The 23,968-nt window shown below is 45.1% G+C and overlaps 1 protein-coding gene and 1 non-coding gene across 11 annotated transcripts in view; both read left to right on the plus strand.

Moving 5' to 3' along the window:
• Positions 1 to 23,968, plus strand: part of SLC38A9 (solute carrier family 38 member 9) — a 76,569-nt gene continuing 52,601 nt past the window's right edge. The window contains exons 1-4 of one of the 10 annotated variants that reach the window (XM_030566468.1): positions 9 to 80; positions 1,266 to 1,298; positions 11,108 to 11,230; positions 11,354 to 11,501. In XM_030566468.1, coding sequence (XP_030422328.1) covers positions 11,212 to 11,230; positions 11,354 to 11,501 — 167 coding nt within the window. In that variant the 5' untranslated portion in view covers positions 9 to 80; positions 1,266 to 1,298; positions 11,108 to 11,211. Of the gene's footprint in view, positions 81 to 115; positions 269 to 1,265; positions 1,299 to 9,068; positions 11,231 to 11,353; positions 11,502 to 23,968 lie in introns of those variants that run through there. The other 9 variants (XM_030566466.1, XM_030566470.1, XM_030566471.1 and 6 more) reach the window with 9 other exon arrangements.
• Positions 16,533 to 16,691, plus strand: LOC115654142. The gene has a single exon (XR_004001125.1). It is a non-coding gene; the product is annotated as a U1 spliceosomal RNA (small nuclear RNA).

The raw sequence follows: 23,968 nt of genomic DNA on the forward strand, positions 1-23,968 counted from the left end.
CCGGCGAAGCGCCGGGCTCCCGAGTTTGGCTGGCCGGGCGAGAAGGGGCTGCGGCGGAGTGCAGGTCCCGGCTGCTGAAGGTACAGCTCTGCCATTGCTTGGTGCTAGGGCGGGCGCTACCGTTCCCGGGGCGAGAAGAGCTACATCGACCCGAACAGCTGTTAATGCTGCTCCCAGCCCTTCTCAGGCGGTGCTTTGGGGCACAGGCTGCAATGTTGTCGTTAAAATCCTGTCTCGGGGGCCGGGGGAGATAGCTAGGAGGAGCGTAGTAAGTAGCTGTTTCCATATGCAGAGATTTCTGTAAAACAGCAGGTGTGAAATCCGAGCCCCACCGCTGTGAATGGGAGTTTTTCCATTGAGTTCAGTGAGGGCACATTTTCACCCTAGCTCCTTATTTCTCTTCCTTGGCTGCTGCGATTCAAGTGACAGCCAAGTTTAATGTTCACAGTGAGAATCTTACAATTGTAGGTAAGAGATTATATCTTGCATCAAATGGAAACGACAGCGAGGGCACAAAGCTTGGATACTAAGTATTTCTAAAAGCAGCAATGCTCAGCATGAAGCTGTTTTAAACGAGTGAACTAGGCTATAGCCAGAAAGCTGGGGATAGTTATAGATTTTATGGTTTATAAATGATTAGATCTAGTTTCTAGAATCTAGCTGCACTGATGTGCAGTACAGCACATATTGTGATTAAGTAGTGCAATGCTTTGATCAGACTGATTTACAGCATTTGATTTATCTCTTATGAACGGCCCTTTTTTGGAAGAGTTGTAGAGATCGTGTGGTTATAAAGAAAATTAATGTAATTTTCTTTACATCATAAACTTAATTCTAAATATAACTGGAACAGCCAGCTTAAAGTGATTGATAACATCCTCTACTTCTAGTGGAAAGTTTAAAGGAAGTGTGCTGTTCTGAAGCCTAGAGGCTGTGGCTAGTGTATTTGGTGGCTGTCTCACCTCAGATCCCAAAACAGAACACACATTGATGAGTTTAAGTCAACCTTAGCATCCAGCTGCTTCCTATTCTAGTATTCCCCTTCAGCCTAATGAAGGTGGTAGAACTTGTGAGTTGGTCCAGGGACAAGATAATTGTTTTTAATTGAATATAATTTGTAAAAAATCTTTGCAGGTACTGTTCAGTAATATCTGCAAAGCTTGAATTTTTTTGTAAATGTTAAAGCTTTATTTGAATGTGGAAATTACTTATTTTAGGTTAAGATATATTGGCTGACAACTGCTATATCTGTTGATTTGTTTCAGATGCACTTAACTTGGAACCTGCACCATCTTTATGTAGTATTGTCTTCCACCTATCTGATATATTTTAGCAAGATAGTTTGTTTTGTGATCAGTGAAATGACATGAAGTGGTTTAGTTAAGAGTAGGAAAGATTCATCATATTTTGGTAGTAGTTCAGTTTCCTTTGAGTAGATTATTCAAAGGAAATTAGCACATTAGCATTTAAAATGCTAATGACAGTTTAATTATAAAATGTTTAAATAAGGGTTTTATTTATGCAGACTAGGCTATCTGTGGTTGGTTCCCAGCCAAGTAAAAAAAAACTGGTTAGAGAACAGAGTTTAGGAAACTTGTTTAAGCACACTAGCTAAATTGCTAAAATCCAACCAACCAACCCAAACATTCTAGGGCTAGAATACCAAGTCTTGCTTGAACTGTGTTAAAGACATGCCTTACATTTGTTTTTAAAGTATGGTTCTGATGTTCTAGCTTTTCATAATGGCTGGACAAACCATAGTGAGCCTTCTTACATTAGGGAAGGTTACACAACTGTTGCTAACAAACTCAGTTGCAAGAGTTTTTGTAATAGTGGAAACCCTAATGGAGACATGTCTCTGGCTCCAGCAGCTATTTTTCAACACTGCATGTTGAGCTTCACCAGTTACTCCTGGGGGAATTGTGTGCAAAAAATTAAGTTCTGTACACATTTTAAAATTCTGCAAATTTTGTTAAGCACTACATAATCACCAGTTTCAATTATTTTGGTGACTTATTTCAAAAACACCTGTCAGCAACACAAAAATTCCCCCCAGCTTAGAAAGTTGAAGAAACCCATAAAACAATCCAGTTCTTATTTCTTCCCCCCCCCGTCCCCCCACCATTCCAGCCCAGACACACACACACACACACACACACACACTCCCCCAGAGCCCAGCCATGGGCTCGAGCCCAGCCCAGACACTCTTCCCCCCCACCCAAACCCATAAGAACCACCGTACTGGGTCAGACTAAAGGTCCATCTAGCCCAGTATCCTGTCCTCTGACAGTGGCCAATGCCAAGTGCCCCCAGAGGGAATGAACAGAACAGGTAATCATCAAGTGATCCATCCACTATTGCCCATTCCCAGCTTCTGTCAGTCAGGCTAGTGCCACCATCCCTGCCCATCTTGGCTAATGCCCATTGAGGGACCTATCTTCTATGAATTTATCTGGTTCTTTTTCAAACCTTGTTATAGAATCCTCTGGCACAGAATTCCACAACTTGACTGTTGTGTGAAGAAATACTTCCTTTTGTTTTAAACCTGCTACCTATTAATTTCATTTGGTGACCTCCTACTTATTGTGTTATGAGGAGTAACTAGTGCTTCCTTATTTACTTTCTCTACACCACTCATGATTTTATAGACATCCATCATATTCCCCGTTACTTGTCTCTTCTCCAAGCTGAAGAGGGCCAGCCAATCTTTCTTCATACAGCAGCCATTCCATACCCCTAATTATTTTTGTTCTTTTTCCAATAAATTTTTGAGATGGGGTAACCACATGTACATGCAGTATTAAAGATGTGGGCCTACCATGGATTCATAGAGGCAATGAGATATTTTCTGTCTTATTTTCTATCCCTTAATGATTCAACATTCTGTTCACTTTTGACTGCCACTGCATATTGAGTGGATATTTTCAGAAAACCATCCACAATGACTCCAAGATCTTTGACTGGTAACAACTTAGACACCATCATTTTATAGATAGATAATAGATGGGATTGTTTTCCAATGTGCATTGCTTTGCATTTATCAATATGAAATTTCATCTGCCATTTTGTTGCCCAGTCACCCATCTCCTCCCCCAGAGCCCAGCTGTGGGAGCTCCCCCAGCCTAGATGTTCACAGCCCTTCCCTCCCCCAGACCCTCACACCCTCTCCCCTCCTCCTCCAGCCCAGACAGTCACAGACCCTATCCTCCTAGAGCCCAGGGATGCAAGGGGAGAAAGCCTCATGCTGCCTCCTGCCTTCAGGGGATGCTAGGAACTGCAGCTGCCAGGAACCATCCAGTTCCCCCCCCCCTTCCCCTGCCAACAGCTCTGCAGACCATGTGTTGGGGAGGAAATTCTGTACACCCAATAGTAATTTCTGCAAAATTCTGCATTGCGCAGTGTTGCAGAATTCCCTCAGGGGTAACCCATTGTTAATGGAATTGTTAGACTTCTCTAGGGAAGACAGGGCCATTAAGTTTAACTGTTGCACTGCGTGGTTGTATGACAGGTTGAATATCCGTGTTCTAACAGTTGTGTCTACTGTGGATAACATCTTAGGGAACAATATTACATGGCTTAGGGCAAGGCTGTAACTATTCCCTAGAAACAGTTCTATAAAATGGTTGTCCCAGCCCTACTACAAAAAAAAAAATTAGAACACACCTCTGTCTCCCATGACTGACATGGATAAATTCATAGTGTAGACAAATCTCATAGTCCTGTCATTCATGGTGGAGAAGGCCAAACCGTGCCAACTATGTTCGCATACAGAATTCAAGGGTTTAAACTTAACACTTTCAATGTCCTTAAACTTAAAATGCTTCTCATCACAGGCTGACTGCTTTTCAGTCAGGCTCTCCCCTTTGCTCAGCATTTCAGTCGCTTGGTGGTGGCGGCGGCGGCAGCTGTAGATGTAAGTGGAAAAGAGACAGCATGGCACGTCTCACCCTTTTATCATGTCCTTTCTTTCCTCTTGGCTTTGTGCCCCCCTCCCCCACTTGAGTCAGGTGAGCACTCTCTCACTGTGGTTCCAAACTAACTAAAGGAAGGGGGTGACTGCCTTGAGGGAGTAAGATTCTTTTGTTGCTGCCTAAGCCAGTGTCCATTGGTCCTGTGAGGCTGGGCTGAGCTGGTCCCATCCATGCCCTGACAAGGTGTGAATTGCTGCTGTTCTTAGTTTTTGCATGGGTTTGCTTTAAGTCATGGGGATACATTTTCAACCTCAACTATATACATGAAATTATTAACCTATAACATTACTGTAACAATTATCACTACTATAACAACCGTGCTCAGTGCATCATAGATTCATAGACTCTAGGACTGGAAGGGATCTCGAGAGGTCATCGAGTCCAGTCCCCTACCCTCATGGCAAGACCAAATATTGTCTAGACCATCCCTAATAGACATTTATCTAACCTACTCTTAAATATCTCCAGAAATGGAGATTCCACAACCTCCCTAGGCAATTTATTCCAGTGTTTAACTACCCTGACAGTTACGAACTTTTTCCTAATGTCCAACCTAAAGCTCCCTTGCTGCAGTTTAAGCCCATTGCTTCTCGTTCTATCATCGGAGGCTAAGGTAAACAAGTTTTCTCCCTCCTCCTGATGACACCCTTTTACATACCTGAAAACTGCTATCATGTCCCCTCTCAGGCCATGTCTACATCTAAAATTTTGCAGCGCTGGTTGTTACAGCTGTATTAGTACAGCTGTATAGGGCCAGCGCTGCAGAGTGGCCACACTTACAGCAACCAGCGCTGCAAGTGGTGTTAGATGTGGCCACACTGCAGCGCTGTTGGGCGGCTTCAAGGGGGGTTCCGGGACGAGAGAGCAAACCGGGAAAGGAGACCAGCTTCCCCGCGGTTTGCTCTCGCGTTCCCGGAGCCAGCCAGCAAACCGCAGGGAAGGAGACCTGCTTGCTCGGGGTTCCGGGACCGAAAGAGCAAACCGGGAACGCCGCGGTTTGCTCTCTCGGTCCCGGAGCCAGCCAGCAAACCGCAGGGAAGGAGACCTGCTTGCTCGGGGTTCCGGGACCGAGAGAGCAAACCGGGAACGCCGCGGTTTGCTCTCGCGTTCCCGGAGCCAGCCAGCAAACCGCAGGGAAGGAGACCTGCTTGCTCGGGGTTCCGGGACCGAAAGAGCAAACCGGGAACGCCGCGGTTTGCTCTCTCGGTCCCGGAGCCAGCCAGCAAACCGCAGGGAAGGAGACCTGCTTGCTCGGGGTTCCGGGACCGAGAGAGCAAACCGGGAACGCCGCGGTTTGCTCTCGCGTTCCCGGAGCCAGCCAGCAAACCGCAGGGAAGGAGACCTGCTTGCTCGGGGTTCCGGGACCGAGAGAGCAAACCGGGAACGCCGCGGTTTGCTCTCTCGGTCCCGGAGCCAGCCAGCAAACCGCAGGGAAGGAGACCTGCTTGCTCGGGGTTCCGGGACCGAGAGAGCAAACCGCGGCGAAGCTGGTTTCCTTTCCCGGTTTGCTCTCGCGGTCCCGGAACCCCGAGCAAGCAGGTCTCCTTCCCTGCGGTTTGCTGGCTGGCTCCGGGACCGAGAGAGCAAACCGCGGCGTTCCCGGTTTGCTCTCTCGGTCCCGGAACCCCGAGCAAGCAGGTCTCCTTCCCTGCGGTTTGCTGGCTGGCTCCGGGACCGAGAGAGCAAACCGCGGCGTTCCCGGTTTGCTCTCTCGGTCCCGGAACCCCGAGCAAGCAGGTCTCCTTCCCTGCGGTTTGCTGGCTGGCTCCGGGACCGAGAGAGCAAACCGCGGCGTTCCCGGTTTGCTCTCTCGGTCCCGGAACCCCGAGCAAGCAGGTCTCCTTCCCTGCGGTTTGCTGGCTGGCTCCGGGACCGAGAGAGCAAACCGGGAAAGGAAACCAGCTTGATTACCAGAGGCTTCCTCCTTCCACGGAGGTCAAGAAAAGCGCTGGTAACTGTCTACATTGGATTACCAGCGCTGGATCACCAGCGCTGGATCCTCTACACCCGAGACAAAACGGGAGTACGGCCAGCGCTGCAAACAGGGAGTTGCAGCGCTGGTGGTGCCCTGCAGATGTGTACACCTTCAAAGTTGCAGCGCTGTAACTCCCTCACCAGCGCTGCAACTTTCTGATGTAGACAAGCCCTCAGTCTTCTCTTTTCCAAACTAAATAAACCCAATTCCTTCAGCCTTCCTTCATAGGTCATGTTCTCAAGACCTTTAATCATTCTCGTTGCTCTTCTCTGGACCCTCTCCAAATTTCTCCACATCTTTCTTGAAATGCGATGCCCAGAACTGGACACAATACTCCAGCTGAGGCCTGACCAGCGCAGAGTAAAGCGGAAGAATGACTTCTCGTGTCTTGTTTACAACACACCTGTTAATGCATCCCAGAATCACGTTTGCTTTTTTTGCAACAGTATCACACTGTTGACTCATATTAAGCTTGTGGTCTACTATGACCCCTAGATCTCTTTCTGCCATACTCCTTCCTAGACAGTCTCTTCCCATTCTGTATGTGTGAAACTGATTGTTCCTTCCTAAGTGGAGCACTTTGCATTTATCTTTATTGAACTTCCTCCTGTTTACCTCAGACCATTTCTCCAATTTGTCCAGATCATTTTTAATTTTGACCCTGTCCTCCAAAGCAGTTGCAATCCCTCCCAGTTTGGTATCATCCGTAAACTTAATAAGCGTACTTTCTATACCAACATCTAAATCGTTGATGAAGATATTGAACAGAGCTGGTCCCAAAACAGACCCCTGCGGAACCCCACTTGTTATACCTTTCCAGCAGGATTGGGAGCCATTAACAACTACTCTCTGAGTATGGTTATCCAGCCAGTTACGCACCCACCTTATAGTAGCCCCATCTAAATTGTACTTTCCTAGTTTATCTATAAGAATATCATGCGAGACTGTATCAAATGCCTTACTAAAGTCTAGGTATATCATATCCACTGCTTCTCCCTTATCCACAAGGCTCGTTATCCTATCAAAGAACGCTATCAGATTAGTTTGACATGATTTGTTCTTTACAAATCCATGCTGGCTATTCCCTATCACCTTACCACCTTCCAAGTGTTTGCAGATGATTTCTTTAGTTACCTGCTCCATTATCTTCCCTGGCACAGAAGTTAAACTAACTGGTCTGTAGTTTCCTGGCTTGTTTTTTTTTCCCTTTTTATAGATGGGCACTATATTTGCCCCCTTCTAGTCTTCTGGAATATCCCCCGTCTCCCATGATTTCCCAAAGATAATAGCTAAAGGCTCAGATACCTCTTCTATTAACTCCTTGAGTATTCTAGGATGCATTTCATCAGGCCCTGGTGACTTGCAGGCATCTAGCTTTTCTAAGTGATTTTTTACTTGCTCATGAGCCTTCTGAAGACACCCAACATGACAAACTTCGTATTGATACCACACAATCATTTATAAAGATGAACATGGGGGTGTAGGGTGTTCAAGATATAGAGTGTCATGCTTTGTACCCAGGTCTATTTGGGGCTCCTTCAGGAGCCCAGAAGGAAGAGGAGTTTCAAGAAGCTTCCCTTTACTTTAACACATTTATAGTGGAGCGTATGGCCTAGATCCAAGGTCATTCAGCTCCCCTGCTTTCCAGTCTTGTCTGCCTCATGTCTTCTCTGAATTAGACAAGCAACAGGGACCCCTCAGCTGGAAAAACACCGCTTTAGTTATTTCTTAGCACTAAGACAATTCCTGCATTATTAGTATCGGCAGCAACAGTTGCACATTTATCCTTTAACTTTGAGCTTTACTTTTCCTCCTAACTCAATTGGCTCTATACAGCTTTGGCTAAATTAAAGTTGTCTGTTTTAGTCTTGACAGATTTGTTTGTTTTTATAGTGCATTTCTTTCCCATCTATCTCCCTTTTAAACTGCAAGTATTCACTAGTTTCACCTGTGGAAACCTACACTACAAGGACTCCACTCATTTTCACATCAGTTTATAAATGAGAAAAGTTTAAGCCATTTGATGATCAGGGCTCTCCCTGACCTGCCCCCAAATAAATGTTTTTAAATGTTCTGCTAAAAATCACTTTGAAAAGGCTGTAAGGAGATTGCTGGGCAACAAAACCTACTAAACTGAGTAACTTTGTTTCTTGAAAAAACGACTTCCTGGTTTAATATAGAGAGTCCTATATTGTGTGTAACTATTGTAGGACTCAAGTTTAGTGTCCACCATTACAAAATGTAAGATGTCTGGATCTGGGGTTATAATTTAAAATTCATCTCTACTTTAAAAATAATTCTGTAAAAAGGAAGAAAGATGGTCTTTGCTAAAAGAGAGGACCACAAGGCATAATTAGTCTACTAATAACTCCTCCAGAGACATCCTGTGTAGCTTTCAGCTAATCAGGGGTTCTCAAACTGCAGGTCATGCCCCTCAGGGGGTCATGAGGGGGTTACATGGGGGGTTGTGAGCTGTTGTCCTCCACCCCAAACCCTGCTTTGCCTCCAGTATTTAAAAACACTTCAACACCATTATAATGTATAAGGGAGGGGTCACACTCAGAGGCTTGTACTGGTGACCCCTTTCACACAACAAAAGTCCAGGGCCACCCAGGGGGTGGCAAGTGGGGCAATTTGCCCCAGGCCCTGCAGGGGCCCCCTTGAGAGTTTCAGGGCCCTGGGAACAGGGTCCTTCACTCACTCTGGGGGCCCCACAGCTTCTTCTGCTCCTGGTCTTTGCCAGCAGGGGTCCTTCTGCTCCAGGGCGGAAGGAGCCCCACCACCACCAAATTACCATCAAAGTGGGACCTGCTGCCAAAGTGCAGCTGGGTCTTCGGCAGCAGGGGGCCCTTCTGTTCTAGGACCCGCTACCAAAGTGCCCCAAACCTTGGTAATATAGCAGGCCCCTAAGGTAATATAATTAAGGTAGAAGAAAAATGTCTTTGCTAGAAGTGGAATAGGATCTTCCCCCAACTTTGTAATCAGTTGCCCTGTTGAATGAATAAGGTGTGAATGAGGAATAAATAAGGTGTGAATGAGGAAGGAAGGTAGGTACCTCTAGACAGCTGCAACCCTTGGAGAGGTGATGGGAGCCAGACCAAATCAGTAGAACAGGTCAGCCACTGACTTCTCACTCGCCTCCTCAGCCCTCACCACTGCCTGCCTCACCTGCTGCCCCCTCTCCACTGTCCACCTGCTTTCCTCCTCAGCTCCCCACCCCCTGGCTTGCCTCCTCACCCCCTGCCACTGCCCACCTACCTCTTTAGCCCTCCTCCCTCACCCACCGCTTGCCTACTCACCCCCCACAGTGAGCCCACCTACTTATCCCCCCATGGGCCACATAGTGAGCCCATGCAGGCCACATGTTGTGCAGGCCTGCATTACAGCAACTGAAGGGATTCTTTATCCCTGTAGTTAATCTTCCTCAGAGGGGGGTGGCTAGATTGACAGAAGGATTCTGCCATTGACCTGCCTGCGTCTACACCAAGGGTTAGGTCAGCTTACTTATGTCACATAGGGGACAAGATTTTTTGTAGTTAAGCCAACTTGACTTAACAATTTAGACCAGCCTGTAGTGTTTAAAAAGGATAAGAGGAAGGAATTGGAAGTAGTAAGGCTGGGGAAACTAGGGGTCCTACATTGACATGTGCTGACACTTTGGGGAAGTCAGAGAAGAGGCTGTATGACAGGGTGCAATAGGTGAGGTGATGTCAGATGGGAGGAGTCAGGTTTCAGGGGATACAAGAAGAGAAATATTCCTGCTCCATCTACAAAACTTACCAATTCCAGAAGGTCCAGAAGCAGCCAGGGAAGGAAGAAAGGAAGCAGAACAGAGGAATAAGCACAATCAGATTGGTTAGAACAGAGCCAGTGGGACAACAGTGGTAACACAAAACCATTCAACAGAGGGATGACAGCGAGCATTAGGGCAGAGATTGCCAGAGGTGAGGAGTCGTCAGAAGAGGCTGCAGAAGTTATACATAGATTTAAGAGGGTGAGGGGAAGAAGAACTGCAAAGGAGAGGTGGGTTCAAGGAATGGGAGATGCTGCTTTTGGAAGGAGGGGTAGGGAAGGAAGGAGGAAGAAAATTTGATGAAACAGGTGAGAAGTATGGTGAGCACTTTGGGAGAGTGAGTGGAAGTGGTGCAAGGAAGGCTAATCAGCAGTTGTGGCAGAATGCCGCCACAATACACACACGTAGAATAGATTCTTATTTGTAAGAAGAGTTGCATGTTGCTCTCAACATTCATATGTACATCTGCCAAATTCTGAGATGTCTGTGTGTAAATTATGCACAGTATTTGTTACCTAAGTTCTTAAGCATTTAAATTTGATGATTCAAGCAAATATTGCAAATTTTGTGCAATATAAAGCATAAAGAGTATGGTTTGTATTTAAATTGTACCCTCAGGGATTCTCAGGTCATCTTTGATACACCACCACAATTCTGATTAACTCATTGTCAAAAGATTCTCTTGCCTCCACATGAAGATCAAAATAAAATCTTGTGTGTGTTTAAAGTTTGATTCTGATACCAGATATTAGTTTCAAACTAGTAAAACTCATTTGAAGTTAGTGGCATTACACCAATGTATGCCAGATCAGAATCTAGTCAGGGTTCTTTTCCAAAACTATCACACATTTATAATCCATTATAAGTAGGAATATTAACAACTGATGCCTTTTAGTTTGGTGGTGGCTGAACATAAAATATTACAATACTGCCATAATCTGATCTTTATTTTGGGAAATATACAAGAAAAGAAATCTTTGTGCAATTTTTAGGATGTATTTTCTAGAAAGTTTGTACTAGTGGAATGAAACAGCAAGGCATTTAGTCCACTGAACAGGATAAACTGTTCTCAATTACACAGCAAACTGAAAGTAATTTCATTGAAATAAGTGAATTTATTTCAGTTACACCAGTGTAAGCTTGAGAACAGAAGAGTGTTATGAAGGTCTGAACATGACAAAAGCTTAAGAGGAAGTCACCCTATTTAATGTTAATTTGAATGCTGTTGGCCTGATTTTCAATTGTGATCAGCATAGCCTGGGAAAGGGGAAGAATGGTGGCTGTGGCCCCTGGATTCTGAGACCAGCTAGAGAGGGACCAGTTCCAGTCCTCAGCAATGGTGCACCAATTTATGCATGGCTATTCCAGCAACTGGAGAGTACTGGTGTTCTGGCAGCATCCCTACACTGGTAGCAGAAGCATGCTGTAGAGGCACACTATGCCACCTATCCACCACCAACCAAGTTCCTTTTATGAAAGAGGAATTACCAGGTAGCTAGTTAAGTTGGCTTTCTGCCTCCCTTGTACACTTAGACTCTATATGCATGCAGGCTTCTGCCCATGCCAAACTGATAACTCATTACTAATTATAATTGTCTTATTTCACTTGTTTAGGTCAGAATAATTTACAGGATCTAGAAGAAATGCATTCTTCCTGTCTGGAAGAGGATACCAAACCTCTCCTGATCCCTGTTGGAGGTGATGAAAGTGATTATGGAATCATGAGCATTCAGTTTAATCCAGCAGACCTAAAATGCAAGAGGTGAGGGGCAGTGTAACCTTATACAGTGATCATGATAGTAGGGTGACCAGATGTCCTGATTTTATAGGGACAGTCCCAATTTTGGGTTCTCTTATATAGGCTATTACCTCCCACTCCCTGTCCTGATTTCACATTTGTTGTCTGGTCACCCTACATGATAGTGACTCTCTTATCTTTACCTTTAGAACAATTCAGTAAAGATAAAATAACCAGACCCAAAAGGTTTGGCTTCTAATAAAAAAACCTCCTGAGCTAAATTATAAAGATTCATTTTTCTATTCTAGGAATAGACAGGTCTATTGAGTTTGCTGAAACTTTGACAATTCAGGGAGGGCAGTGAGAACTTGTTAGAAAAGTTATATTGGTAGCTTTCCAAATCTATGTTAAACTGAATAGATGTAGTGAGTACATATTGATTTCCAAGTCTTAAAATTTTTATTCTTAGACAATTTAAAACCTCAGACTTAAATGGTGAGTATGCAAAAGATTGAATGGCTTGTGTGAACACAGGTATATAAATAAATGCTGTGCATGTGTATATGTATATGAATTCAGAGGCATGTGTAAGTTTAAAAAAACATGCGCATGTAAAGAAGGGAAACCCACTGTGACATGCTGCTTGGAGGGCCTACAGAAAATTATGCTTCAGAAATAGGCAATACTTAGTACGATTATAGGTGGGGCTTATAACACAACCTATTAAGGCAGCCAGACACTTCCCTTTAAGACTGCAGTTCACAATTTTGCCAAACACCTCAGGCTGAATTTTTTTGAAACTAAAAATGTTGAAACTTCTGAATTGAAGGAGATGTGGAGGGGCGGGGAAGGAGACAGGTCTGACAAAGAGCTGGAGTGCAGAGGGAGAACTGGGACTGGCTAGGCAAGTCAACTGGGACTAAGCTGTGGGGACAATAGTCATGACTGGAGCTTGGGTGGTCAGGCCCAGTGGTCAGAACAATAGCAGTCAGAGGGCAGGAACTACATCAAAGGTTGGAGCTGGAGTCAAGAACCAGGAGTCAGAGCCAAGGGTCAGGAACCAGGAGTTTGCTCTTTGACTTTTGACCCCAGCTCTGTCTGAGAGGCAAGTCCATAACTATAGCTGGCAGGGGAGTCCACCTCATTGCACAGACACTTCCTGGAATTCCTCCTGGGCTTAAATAAGGCACCTGGACCAATCAGGGGCCCCAAGGGAAGGCTTCCAAGGTATTTGTCTCCACAGGGTTCAAGCGATGACGTATACTGCCCTATCATAGCTGCCAGCTAGTGGCATGGAGGTGTTGCAATCCTGCAGACCCCAGCTTCTAGCTTCCATAGAACCCAACAGCAACACCGGAGTTAGGATAAGAAGCCCAGGAAGAGACATTGGGACTAGTTGTCTGTGTGGACAAGGAACATGGGTAGAGGGAGTATATGATGGGATGTCAGTGATGGGGCAAGAGACAGATCAGATAGGAGCTAAGGGCAGGGAGAACTGGAACTGGCTGGTCAAGGAGATTGGGATGGAAATGTGTGGGTTGGGACTTGGACACAGAGCCTGGACTGGGGAGACTAGTACAGTCAAGGAGTCTGGGATGAGAAGCCTGGGGCAGGAGAAAGTATGATTATGTAATAAGTAATCATAATCCATACATACAAGTGGGCTGAATTAAGGATGTGCAGACAGCATTAATTCTGTCATTTCCTAAATTAAGGACTTGACTTTGCAACCTTAGTAATATTTTTAGTACAGTTTGTGTGTAATTTCCTATGTCCTTAAAAATGCAAACTAAAACACAGATTGCATTATGTGGCATCATATTCACACTCACATGGTCAGCAGCAGGTTGGAATATTTAGATCTGCCACACAGAATTGTGCTAACAGAGTAACTGATAGCAGTAATAGGTTGTCATCCTCTATATGGACCAGCATTAGAGAGGGGGATAGAACACTGCCAGTTTTACAGATATTTGCTTACAGCAGAGGGATGGTGAAACTCAAGAATCTTAGATTCTGTTCCAGGCTATAGAGAGGAGCAGGCTCTAATGGGCTCAGACTTCTACCCATTCCCCCCAACCTTGACCCCTTTTGCCTATTTCCCTCCAACCTGTCCTTGTCTCAGTCCTATCACTTCTCTACCCTAGGCTTCTTATTCCAGTCTCAGTCTCCTCACTTAGAAATTCCTGGTTTTTATTCCTCAGGTTTCACATCCCAGGCTCCTTGTCCAGCAAGTCCTCATCTCCCACTCCAGACACCAAGTTACAGTCCCTCCCTCACACCCAGTCTTCACTGCTCCCAGTTTCCTTGCCCAGCCATTCCTAGTTCCCTTCCAACCCTCCCCAGCTCCTTTCAATCTGTCTCTTTGCCCAGCCAGTCCCAGTTCCTCCCTCCCAACTCATCTAAGCCTGTAGTTTTCAAACCACAGGTCATGACCCAGTACTGGGTCATGGAATGTAAGGCACTAGGTCATGGCAGCTCTGGTCAGCACTGCCAACCAGGACATTAGAAGTCCTGTCGGCGGTGCTGCCCAGCTAAGGCAGGCTAGTCCCTACTTGTTCTGACACCGCACTGTGCCCCGGAAGTGGCCAGCAGCAGGTCCAGCTCCTATGCAGCAGGGCCACAGGGCTCCACATGCAGCCTGAGCACTGACTCCACACTCCCATTGGTTGGTTTGGACAGTGCCTGCAGGAGAGATCCACATGGAGCCGGACCTGCTGCTGGTCACTTCTGGGGCTCAGTGCAGTCTGTGGTGCCAGGACAGGCAGGAAGCCTGCCGCTGCACCACTGACCAGGAGCCACTGGAGATAAATCTGTACCTCAATCACCTGCCCCAGCCCTGAGACCCCCAAACTTAAAACCCCTTCCTGCACACCAAACCCCTCATCCCTGGCCCCAGCCCAGAGCCTGTACTCCCAGTGTACAGCCCCCTACCACACCCTGAACCCCTCATTTCCAGCCCCACCCTGCAGCCCTCACCCCAACCTTCTGCCCCAGCCCTGAGCCCCTCCCATACCCCAACCCCTTATCCCCAGCTCTGTTGGATCAAAGGCAGTTTTCTTCAACTGGGTCACCAGAAAAAAAAGTTTGAAAGCTATTCATCTAAGCTGTCTCTCCCCTTCCCCCCATATTCCCCATCGTCACGGGTTCCCAGTGCCAATCTGCCTTCCTCATCCAATCTCAGTGACTCCTGCTTCAGGCTCCTTGTTCAGCCTGTTTCAGTTCTACACCCACCCTGTGTCTCACTAGCAAGTATTTCTCCACTCCTCTTTCCACCTTACTGATTCCAAGTCCTAATCACCCCCGTTCCACATTTTAGCCAAGGATGCTTCCCCCAGCCAACAGTCCATCCGTGCCCATTTTCATCCTCATTTCCCAGTCTGAGACTCCTTTTCCAGACAGTTTCCACTCTCTACCCTCACCTCAACTCACATTTCAAATTTGTGATCCCTGGCAGCCTCCAGGGTCTCTCAATCGGCTTCCCCCATTCTCCCTTCCCCCTCATCTCCTCCCACCCCAATTCTGATACTTTGCCTTGTGCACTCAAATAAAACAATTTCCTCTTTCCTGCTGCCTGGATCCAGTGGGGTATTGTCATTGAGGGCACAGGAGAGGCAGGCTCCCTATTCTCAGTTATGGTGCCTGGCCTACAGCAGCTCAGAGCTGTGATGGCAAGGGAAATTTTGCTCATCCTCAAGTAGGAGCATGCTCAATGCAGATGGAATAGTCAGGGAATTTTAGTTGCAAAGCTCTAACAAGTCTGAGGATCTGTAAGCTTCACATTTTTGAAGGTTTATAATTTGGACAAATTAGCGCAGATTTTCATTGAGACAGCAAAAGGCACATCCCAGACACAAAGGCCACCCTGCTGCCACATCAAGTTCATACTCCAATGCATGGGACAGCAGAGGGTCTCAAAGAAAAGGTTGCCAGAATTTAGTATGGGCAAAACAGCATATTTTTCCTTTAGCCTCATTCTTGGAAGTGGCTTAACCATTTTGGCTGAAATTTTCCAAGAAAGTTTAATTTGAAGGAGACACCCAACATGAAAACAGAGCCCAAACCCACACTGTTGGCAGCACTGTAAGCAACTGACAAGGTCTTATAGTGTGAGGTGCTGGGAAACCTTAATGTTACATGGTGCTACTAGCCTGGCCTATAACTTACATTGTTAACATTCAAAATTATTCTGCAGTTGAAAATAGAATATGCCAGGTACCAATGCATTCCTTTAATAAATACTAAATGTTACTGTCTTGCAATTAGTAAGTGGGAGGGAAAGCGTGTTTCACTATTAATGGATCCCCTAACCTACTTTCCAGATGGAGGGAACAGCACCATGCTCCCTCTTACGTTTGGCTCTGCTACTTTATCTTTTCACCAAGCACCATATCTTTGGGATGCAGTGTGCACAAGAGGACTATAGAGGGCAAAGTCTTCTCCAGAAAGCCTTATTTTTCTGGCAGAGAAATGAGGTCTGCATAGAAGAGTGGACTAGGGTGGCCAGATGTCCCAATTTTATAGGGATAACCTCAATATATGGAGCTTTTTCTTATATAGACACCTATTACCCCCTCCCCATTTTTCACACTTAATCTAGTCATCCTACCATGGACACTAGTGCAGGAGCACATCTGTGGGCTGATTTCCTGCCATTCACTTTTGCTGAGACTTCAGTGACTGAAAGGCTTCAAGCTTACATGCAAGTCAAGGGCATAGAGCCTTCAAGACATGGGTCTCTGCTTACCTTCCCTGGGCAAGGCAGAGAAGGAATGAGATGGAGGATGTCTGGCTGAGGCAGCTCACAAAACAGGGGCATGGCCTGTGCAGGTAGATTAGAGACAGTACTCTGGGATGAAGAAAGAGGAAGTGCAGGACAAATTCTTGCCATGTACTTAACACTGAGAAGTGTCTGGGGCCCTTGTGGCCTAGCTAGCACAAACTGGGCTACAATGTAATGCAGCTCTGTACAGAGCTGCAAGTGGCAGAGGAAAGATTTGCCATATGCTAAGAATGGTGGGTGAGGGTGACACACACATGCAACAAGAGTAGTTTATACTTCCCTGGTGAGGAAGATACTATGGTTAGGAGATTAGTTTGTTTATGCTTTGGTTCATCCATTGCACTCCAGAAGCACTGATTATCCCATATTAACAAAAATCACTCAGTTGTGTCATTTGTGATCATGAGGGGTTGTGTTTATGCTTTTCCTTGGCATTTAGTCATCCACACAGAGAAACTAAAGCATAAGCTCTGTTAAGATATCTGAGCAACAGAAACTAAACAAGAAAGCTTAAAGGTGCCTGTAGGCTTTTCCTGCTCCTGCCTTCCTGTTTGGTTTCCTTCTCATTGCCTGTGCAGGCCTGCTGTTTTCTGATCCATGCTTGGCCTTTCAGGGCAGCACTGTTTTTCCATACAGCTGTGCCTATAGTAATGACAGGCTTGCTTCCCCCTTGGCTTGGCTGGTAGTGGATATGTTGACAACGGTGGCTGGAAGGTGAGATTCCCAGTATGGGTGGACAAACTCACTACCTCAGCTCAAGCTGGCATGCTAAAAAAATAGCACTATGGATGTTGTTTCATGGGCAGCAGCTCAGCTAACAGCCTGATTCTAAGGCTACCTGGCTGCTGGTCCAAGCTTAGCGTCTAGCCTGAACCACTGCCCAAGCCACAATGTCTATGCTGCCATTTTTAACAAGTCTGTCTACCTGTGCTGTGAATCACACCTCCCAGCAGCAGCATAGACATATCCTGTAGGTCACTGTCTTTAGGGGTGTACCCCCTCACTCCCCAAATCTCCCTACCTGGCCTCAGCCCAGTGGAACTGGAAAAACTTATCGTGGGAGGTGCTAAAAGCAGAAGCCATGTATTTGGGTTACTACTACAAGCCAGGGGGTGTAGCAGGACCCCCAGCACCCATCATTCCAGCACCTATAGTTAAGCCGGTTCTCTTGATTATTTGTCCTTACTTGGGTCTAATCTGTAGGCAGCAGCTGCAGCAAAGGAAAGGATTTTGGTTAGAGAGCTACAGAAAAGTGTTTCTCTCAGAACTAGCTGCTTTCATCTTGAAATAGATAGAAGGCTACCTGTAAGAGCACCATCTGGTGATTTCTGCTTCTGTTACAAGATTCACTTTCTTGCCTTCCCTGGCAGCTGCAGCCAGTGCTGCTAGAGCAGAAGGGAAGGAAGGGCAAGGCCAGATGCTCTGACCCACTTCAGCTAAAGGCAGCTTTGAGAGAAGTGTAGTCAGTGTCCCTGCTGCCTCTCAATCACCCAGATTGAGCTTTTCAGCCATGCTGCCTTTCTGACTACCAAGTCTGTGTCTGTGAGGTGCAGTTTGCATAAAAGACACAGATGGCACTGTTGTCTTTGGAAAGTCTTTCCTCTTCATCACAGATTTAAGATTGATGAATAGTAGTATAGCAGTTCTCAAACTGGGCATCAGGAACCCCTCAGGGGTCACAAGGTTATTATATGTAGGGGTCATGAACTGTCAGCCTCTACCCCACTCACCATTAGCATGGCATCTCCTCCTAGTCACTCTGGCAATTAGGTCTCAAAGTCAATGCCCCTTCCCATGGTTGCATGCCATTACCACCTCTCTCAGGTCTAGAGTTGCCAACTTTCTAGTTGCACAAAACCAAACATTCTTGCCCCACCCCTTCTGAGATGCCACCCCGACTCATTCCATCCCCCCCTTCCTCTATTGCTTACTCTCCCCACCCTCACTCATATGCTTATTGTCACTGGTCTGGGGCATGTGAGGGCTCTGGCTGGGGGTATAGGGATGAGAGGTTTGGGGTGCAGGAGAGTGCTCCAGACTGGGATGAGGGGTTCAGATGGCAGGGAGGAGATCAGGGCTGGGATGTATGCTATGGGCAGCAATTACTTGAGGCCACTCTCCCCCACAGCTCCTATGCAGAGGTACAGCCAGGTAGCAGTGCATGCTGCCCCACAGCTCCATTGGACACAGTTTCCAGCTAATGAGAGCTGTAGAGCTAGTGCTGAGAGGAGGGGAGAAAGGGGCAGCATGTAGAGCTCCCAGCTGCCCCTAGGCATACTGACCAGAGCCACCAGGGTCCCTTTTTGATTGAGCATTCTGGTTGAAAATTGGACACCTGGGAATCATACCTGAGTTGGGTCTATAGGTCCTCTCATCTTAGGGAGGACAGCATTCTCTGCATGACTTGCCTACCAGCCAGGTCTCTTACCATTCCCACTTCCAGGGTATAATAAAGTCTTCTCTTCACTAGTCATAGGCAATCTTCCTATTCATTGTCTTAGATGCTCCTCCTTTGGCATCTGGTAGGGGAACCACAGGTCTATGCTTTACTCCAGGAACCTTTAGCCTGTCAATTTACTTCTTTCATAGACTACTTCCCATAATTCCTGATAGTCCTCCTTGCTCTGGGTGCAATTGTAGCTTTTCCCAGCAGCTCTTTTCTAGGGGGCTTTATAGGCCCCACCTATTCCTGCCCCGCTGAGCCTGCTTTCAGTCTCCCCGGCTTCCCCTTCAGGTGTAGCCTATGGAGTTAATTGGCCTGCTTGGCCATCATAGCTTCTTCTAGTTGGGGGGAGGGGTGGATTGACTAGTACAAAGAAGGGTACCTGGTTGTATGTTTTTAGGAGTCATACCTAGGAGGAAAAAAGGTCTGCCTTATACTAAGAGTAGGGGGTGAGAGGGAACAGTGCAGGTGTACTAACAGAAGGCTTTTTAAAAAATCTGTTCCTGTGAATACCATGATCAGAAACAGGTTTGTGATGTTTTCTAGTATCCTTTGTTGGTTGGTTCTAGAATGTTCTTTTCTTGTGTTTAAAGACATAATGTTGTAGTTTTATGTTTAGTATTTGTCTTTTGTATATTGTGGAATGTTATTGTCTGTTTCATAGTTGACTTTTTTCCTAGTTAATAAGTTAATTATTCTGAGTAGCCTTGGATGGATTTTTAAAAACTATATAAGGTGACTGATTGGGTTTGTTGGTTTATGATGTGTTGTTGAATTGCCCCAAAAGTAGTTTTTTTTTTGTTTTTTTTTTAATTAGTATGTAATTGTTTCTTAACCTAGTAAAGATTTTTTTACTTTTTTTAACAAAAAAAATACACTAGAGATGTAAATAGTTTTAAGTAACATAATACAAGTCTATTAAAGTAGATACTTGCTTTTTTATTCCTTTAGAATTTCTAATTATTCAGTATGAATGATTTGCTAACTATGTAATTCTTAGGTTGTTGGTAATCTTAGTATAGTAATGTTGTACACATCTTAATTTGGGGATGTCACCATGTAGTTGCAGCAACAGCACCTGTTAAATTGAAGTTAGGGTGGGGTTTTTGCCTTTCAAGCTGTTTGATTATAACATTTTTATGTAAATAACTTCTGTAACTGTCTTAAGGAATATTTTGGAGTTGTGAGGGTGATACTTAAAGGCATTTGTGTTAGAAGGAATTCTCCAATGTAAAAGTGTTTGAAAACCACTGTAGTGGATGTTCCTAATGTTCCTGGCCTTCAGCTACTCACTCACTCACACACTCACTCACGCCAAAGCCGTGAGGAAGGCCTTCAGTTACAGGGGAAAATAATGGAAGAAAAAGGCAGGAATTTAAAAAGAATAAAAGAGTGGAAGTTAAGATGAAAGAAGATTCAGGAGCAGTCAGTATGAAAAACAAACATCTCTAAATTTCACTACTGAAAAGAGTAATAGCATGGGGGGAAGGGAGCTAAGGAGTTTCTTTCTTCAGAAGTGGTTCTTTTTACTTCTTTTTATGTTTTCTTGTGAATTTAGAGACAGTGAAGGATGCTGGATAGATATCTTTGGAGGGTAAAATCTTCTAACCACAGAACAGATGTAGCTCAGTGCCTAGTGCAAAGAAATAATAGACTATGTAACTGAGCAAAAAGGTTCTTCTCAGTGTTTTTCTTTTTGCAGGAAGGGATTCATTATTTCTATAGCTGGGTTAATATCCATAGTATTGATTGAAATTATTACAGAACTCAAATATTGGGGCAAGAGGAGGTCTATGAAATTTAGCATTATTATTTGTCAGTTTGTACAGCATTTTGTAGAATAAAACCTACATTAGTGTGAAGAATTACAAATAACCAATATAGGTGCACTGATGTGCCTTCATCAGTATAATATCTATCAATCAGTGTTCTTATAACTGAACATGATATGCTTTCCAGAGAAAAATATGCTAAACAAACAACACAATCCCTGCCCCAAAGAGTTTATCTGGCCCTGTTCCTTCAGTTGGATCTGCATGGATAAATTACTGATCCCATGCAGATCTAGTTGCATGGTAGGGGTCTGCAGACACAAACATGTGAAATATGCGCAGTTAGGACTCAGAATAGCCTATGAACAGTGCTGCTGGTGAGTTTCATAGAGCAGATTGATTTCCATGAGTGAACTGGAGAAGAGGGAAGGCCCTTAGTATCATCTACAGGCCTGAACCAGATTGAAGCCCCATTGTGCTAGGTGCGCCACAATCCTACAGTGAATGGCCGTGCTGGTCAAAGGACCTTTTTCTTCATTTAAACACATTAAATGAAGTCTGTCTTTGTTGTTTTTTTCATTTTTCTTCAGCCTCAAAGCATTTAACACATTAGGGAGCATACTGACAGCTCACACATTATTTCCCTCTTCAGCTTTGTAGCAGCTCTAAAACTTCATATATGAAAGCAAATAAAATGTCTTCAAGTTGAAATGTTGCAAATGTCTTTGAGTTAGTGAGACAGTATAATTTGAACATGAAGTAAATGTTTCTATGACTTGAAATGTTAAATAGTGTCATGGAGGAGCACTAAAATAGTACAGGAAGTAAAAAAGGTCTTGTTTTAAAGGCCTCATTCTGAATATTATTCAGCAGATGTACAGCACTGGCTATTCAGTAGTAAAAAGTGTTTCAGATCCAAACAAGGCTATCTCTATGACATGAAATAGTATGTTCTCCTTCTCCACAGAATGGTCCTAAGTTTTCCAGTTGTTTTGAAATGTGCATTCCATTTTGTAGGACTTCTAAAATATTACTCATCACTATTTTCAGAAAAGCAGAATGTCAGTTTTTCAAGATAATGAAAATTTTGGCAGATTTCTGCACACAACTAGGCTAGCCAAATTTATGCCATATTCTACCCTTTTCTGTGGGTGCAGTTTCTATAGCCACACTTTTGCACATAAATAAATAAAAATCCATGTTTAATCTACATTTACATTCATATATGGGACTTCCCTTACTCTTTTTGCCCTATGTATCTTTCTGGGAGTTCCATCCAGAAGGATTTCGGAGGGTTTCTTTTCCTGGACCTAATGCAGACTATCATAGTATCTGAGATTATGATTATAAAAGAAAGAAGAGATGTATTTCGGAAATGGCAAGGTAAAACCCTGAGATATAGTAGGTCTCAATAAAAATATGAATGAAGGACTGAATTTTTAATATGTGCCTCAGTTGTCCTGTGATCCTTATAAACGTTAGTCACAAAATGCATATAGCTCAACAACTGAATTCTCCTGACCAGTGGTACTGAAGCCTCTCTCTCTTTCTTTTAATTTTTATTGTTTTGTGTGTGTATATAATATATAATATAAAAGAAATTTCCCAGTCCTTTGTATTGTCCAAGATGTGATATTTGGAAATAAAGACAATGAAAACTAACATGTCTGATTAGTATCAAGGGTTCCTTGCATTAACCATGGACCAAGTACATAATATGACTAAGGAAGCTGGGGAGGAAGCAATTCGGTTCCCTGGCAGTGGAGCTGCAGTAGCTCCACGTTTACTGTGCTATCGTGCATTGGAAAGAATGGCTAGTGGGTAAATGTAATAGCAAATCTCATAGTCTCCTCCCATTGCATGTCCCAAGTGAGCTGTTGGCCTTGGTGTCCCATGCACAGAACAGTTCTGTTGTGCAGGAGATGTAAATCTCAAGTGTGGGGTTCCAGCATCCTGTCTATACCTACCATTCAGTGGTAAACACACTGGTTCCCCTGTGGTGGAATTTCTGCCCCTAACTGAAGAATGTCAGCTGGATTAATATTTAAATATAGAGTATAATAGTACTGTTGTCCTGAAAAAAAGCAGATACATTGAACTCTGCTGGCCCTCCATTTACTCTTTCAGTGCTTAGGTATCACCCACACTATTGTTTCTTTAAATTAAAATTCATAGTCATGCCAATTTCCTCCCCCCCATTATGCCTCTTTTTATTCCTATTGCTTTTTTGACTGACCCCATGTGAGTTCCCTCCTGAGAGTGAAGGTTTCTCAGTGATCTGATAGAGCTGTTGAGCTTTATGTTGATGGAGTTCCCCAGCTTCCTTATTCTATACGTGGTCACCACCAAAAGCACATCTCCCTGATACTCTGCTCTCTATAGAATACTTGGTCAAATTAATGGTCTCTCTTCTCCATCTGTAATGTGCTCTTTGGCAGAGGTTCTCAAGCTGTGGTCTGTGGATTACCAGTGGTCTGTGAGCTCCATTCAGGTGATCTGTGGATAATTTCCCTCTAAGGTGCGTGCCAGGGTGGCAGCACATGAGAGAATGAAGGGCCACTCACCTAATTAGTGAAGCCATGCAGGTGTGGCTCCACTAATTAGGTGCCTGGACCCTGGAGAAGATGCACATGTGAGGTGGTGGCCTTCAGGGGAATGGGGGTAGGTGGAAGGGGGAAGTGGAGTGAGAAGAGGGGGTGGAGGGAATTTGAAACATGCAGGGCTATAGTGGACCTGCGAAAGAGGCTACTTTCCCCAGCTCCAGGGCTGTGGCTGCCAGGGAGAGACGGCCCTCCTTCCCACCCTCAGCTCTGTGGCTGCTGTGGCAGAGGAGGGAGGAAGAGACCCCTCCCTCCTTCCCAGCCCCAGCTCAGGGGCTGCCATGGTGGGGAGAGACACCCCCACCTCTAGCAGGGGAGAGAGAGAGAGAGACACTCTCCTCCTTCCCATCCCAGCTCGGTGGCTCCCAAGGTGTGGGAGACACCCCCTGCCTTCCCAGCCCTCGCTTGAGGACTGCCACAGTGGGGGAGAGAGGGAGAGGCCGCCCCCTCCTTCATAGCCCCAGCTTGGGGGCTGCCATGGTGGGAAAGAGAGGGCACATCAATCACATTAGAAAGATAAGACTAGTGATATTAAAATGAGTTGTTTGATTTTATTTGTAGAACAAAAAAGGTTTTTTATTTTTTTTTAAATATAGCGCTTTTATCCTAAGTGCTTTACAATAGTTAGCTAACAGTACAAAAACCAGTTGGCAGAGCACTTAACGATCTTTTGGAGACCCTCAGCAATTTTCAAGTGACCCGCAGGGGTGGGGGGAGAGTTTGAGAACCACTGGTCTTGGGTATTGGCCCAAACTGCTCTGTCTCAGAACCTGATCTCCTTCAACAGCTTAGTGCCACATAGCGAAAGGGAGAGCTTTCATGGCAGCTGGTCCAAGATTATTGAGCACCATTCCAGAAGAGGCAGACTGCCACAGCTCTCAGCACATAGAAGT

Source organism: Gopherus evgoodei, chromosome 6 (assembly GCF_007399415.2).
Source record: "Gopherus evgoodei ecotype Sinaloan lineage chromosome 6, rGopEvg1_v1.p, whole genome shotgun sequence".
Lineage (NCBI taxonomy): Eukaryota > Metazoa > Chordata > Testudines > Testudinidae > Gopherus > Gopherus evgoodei.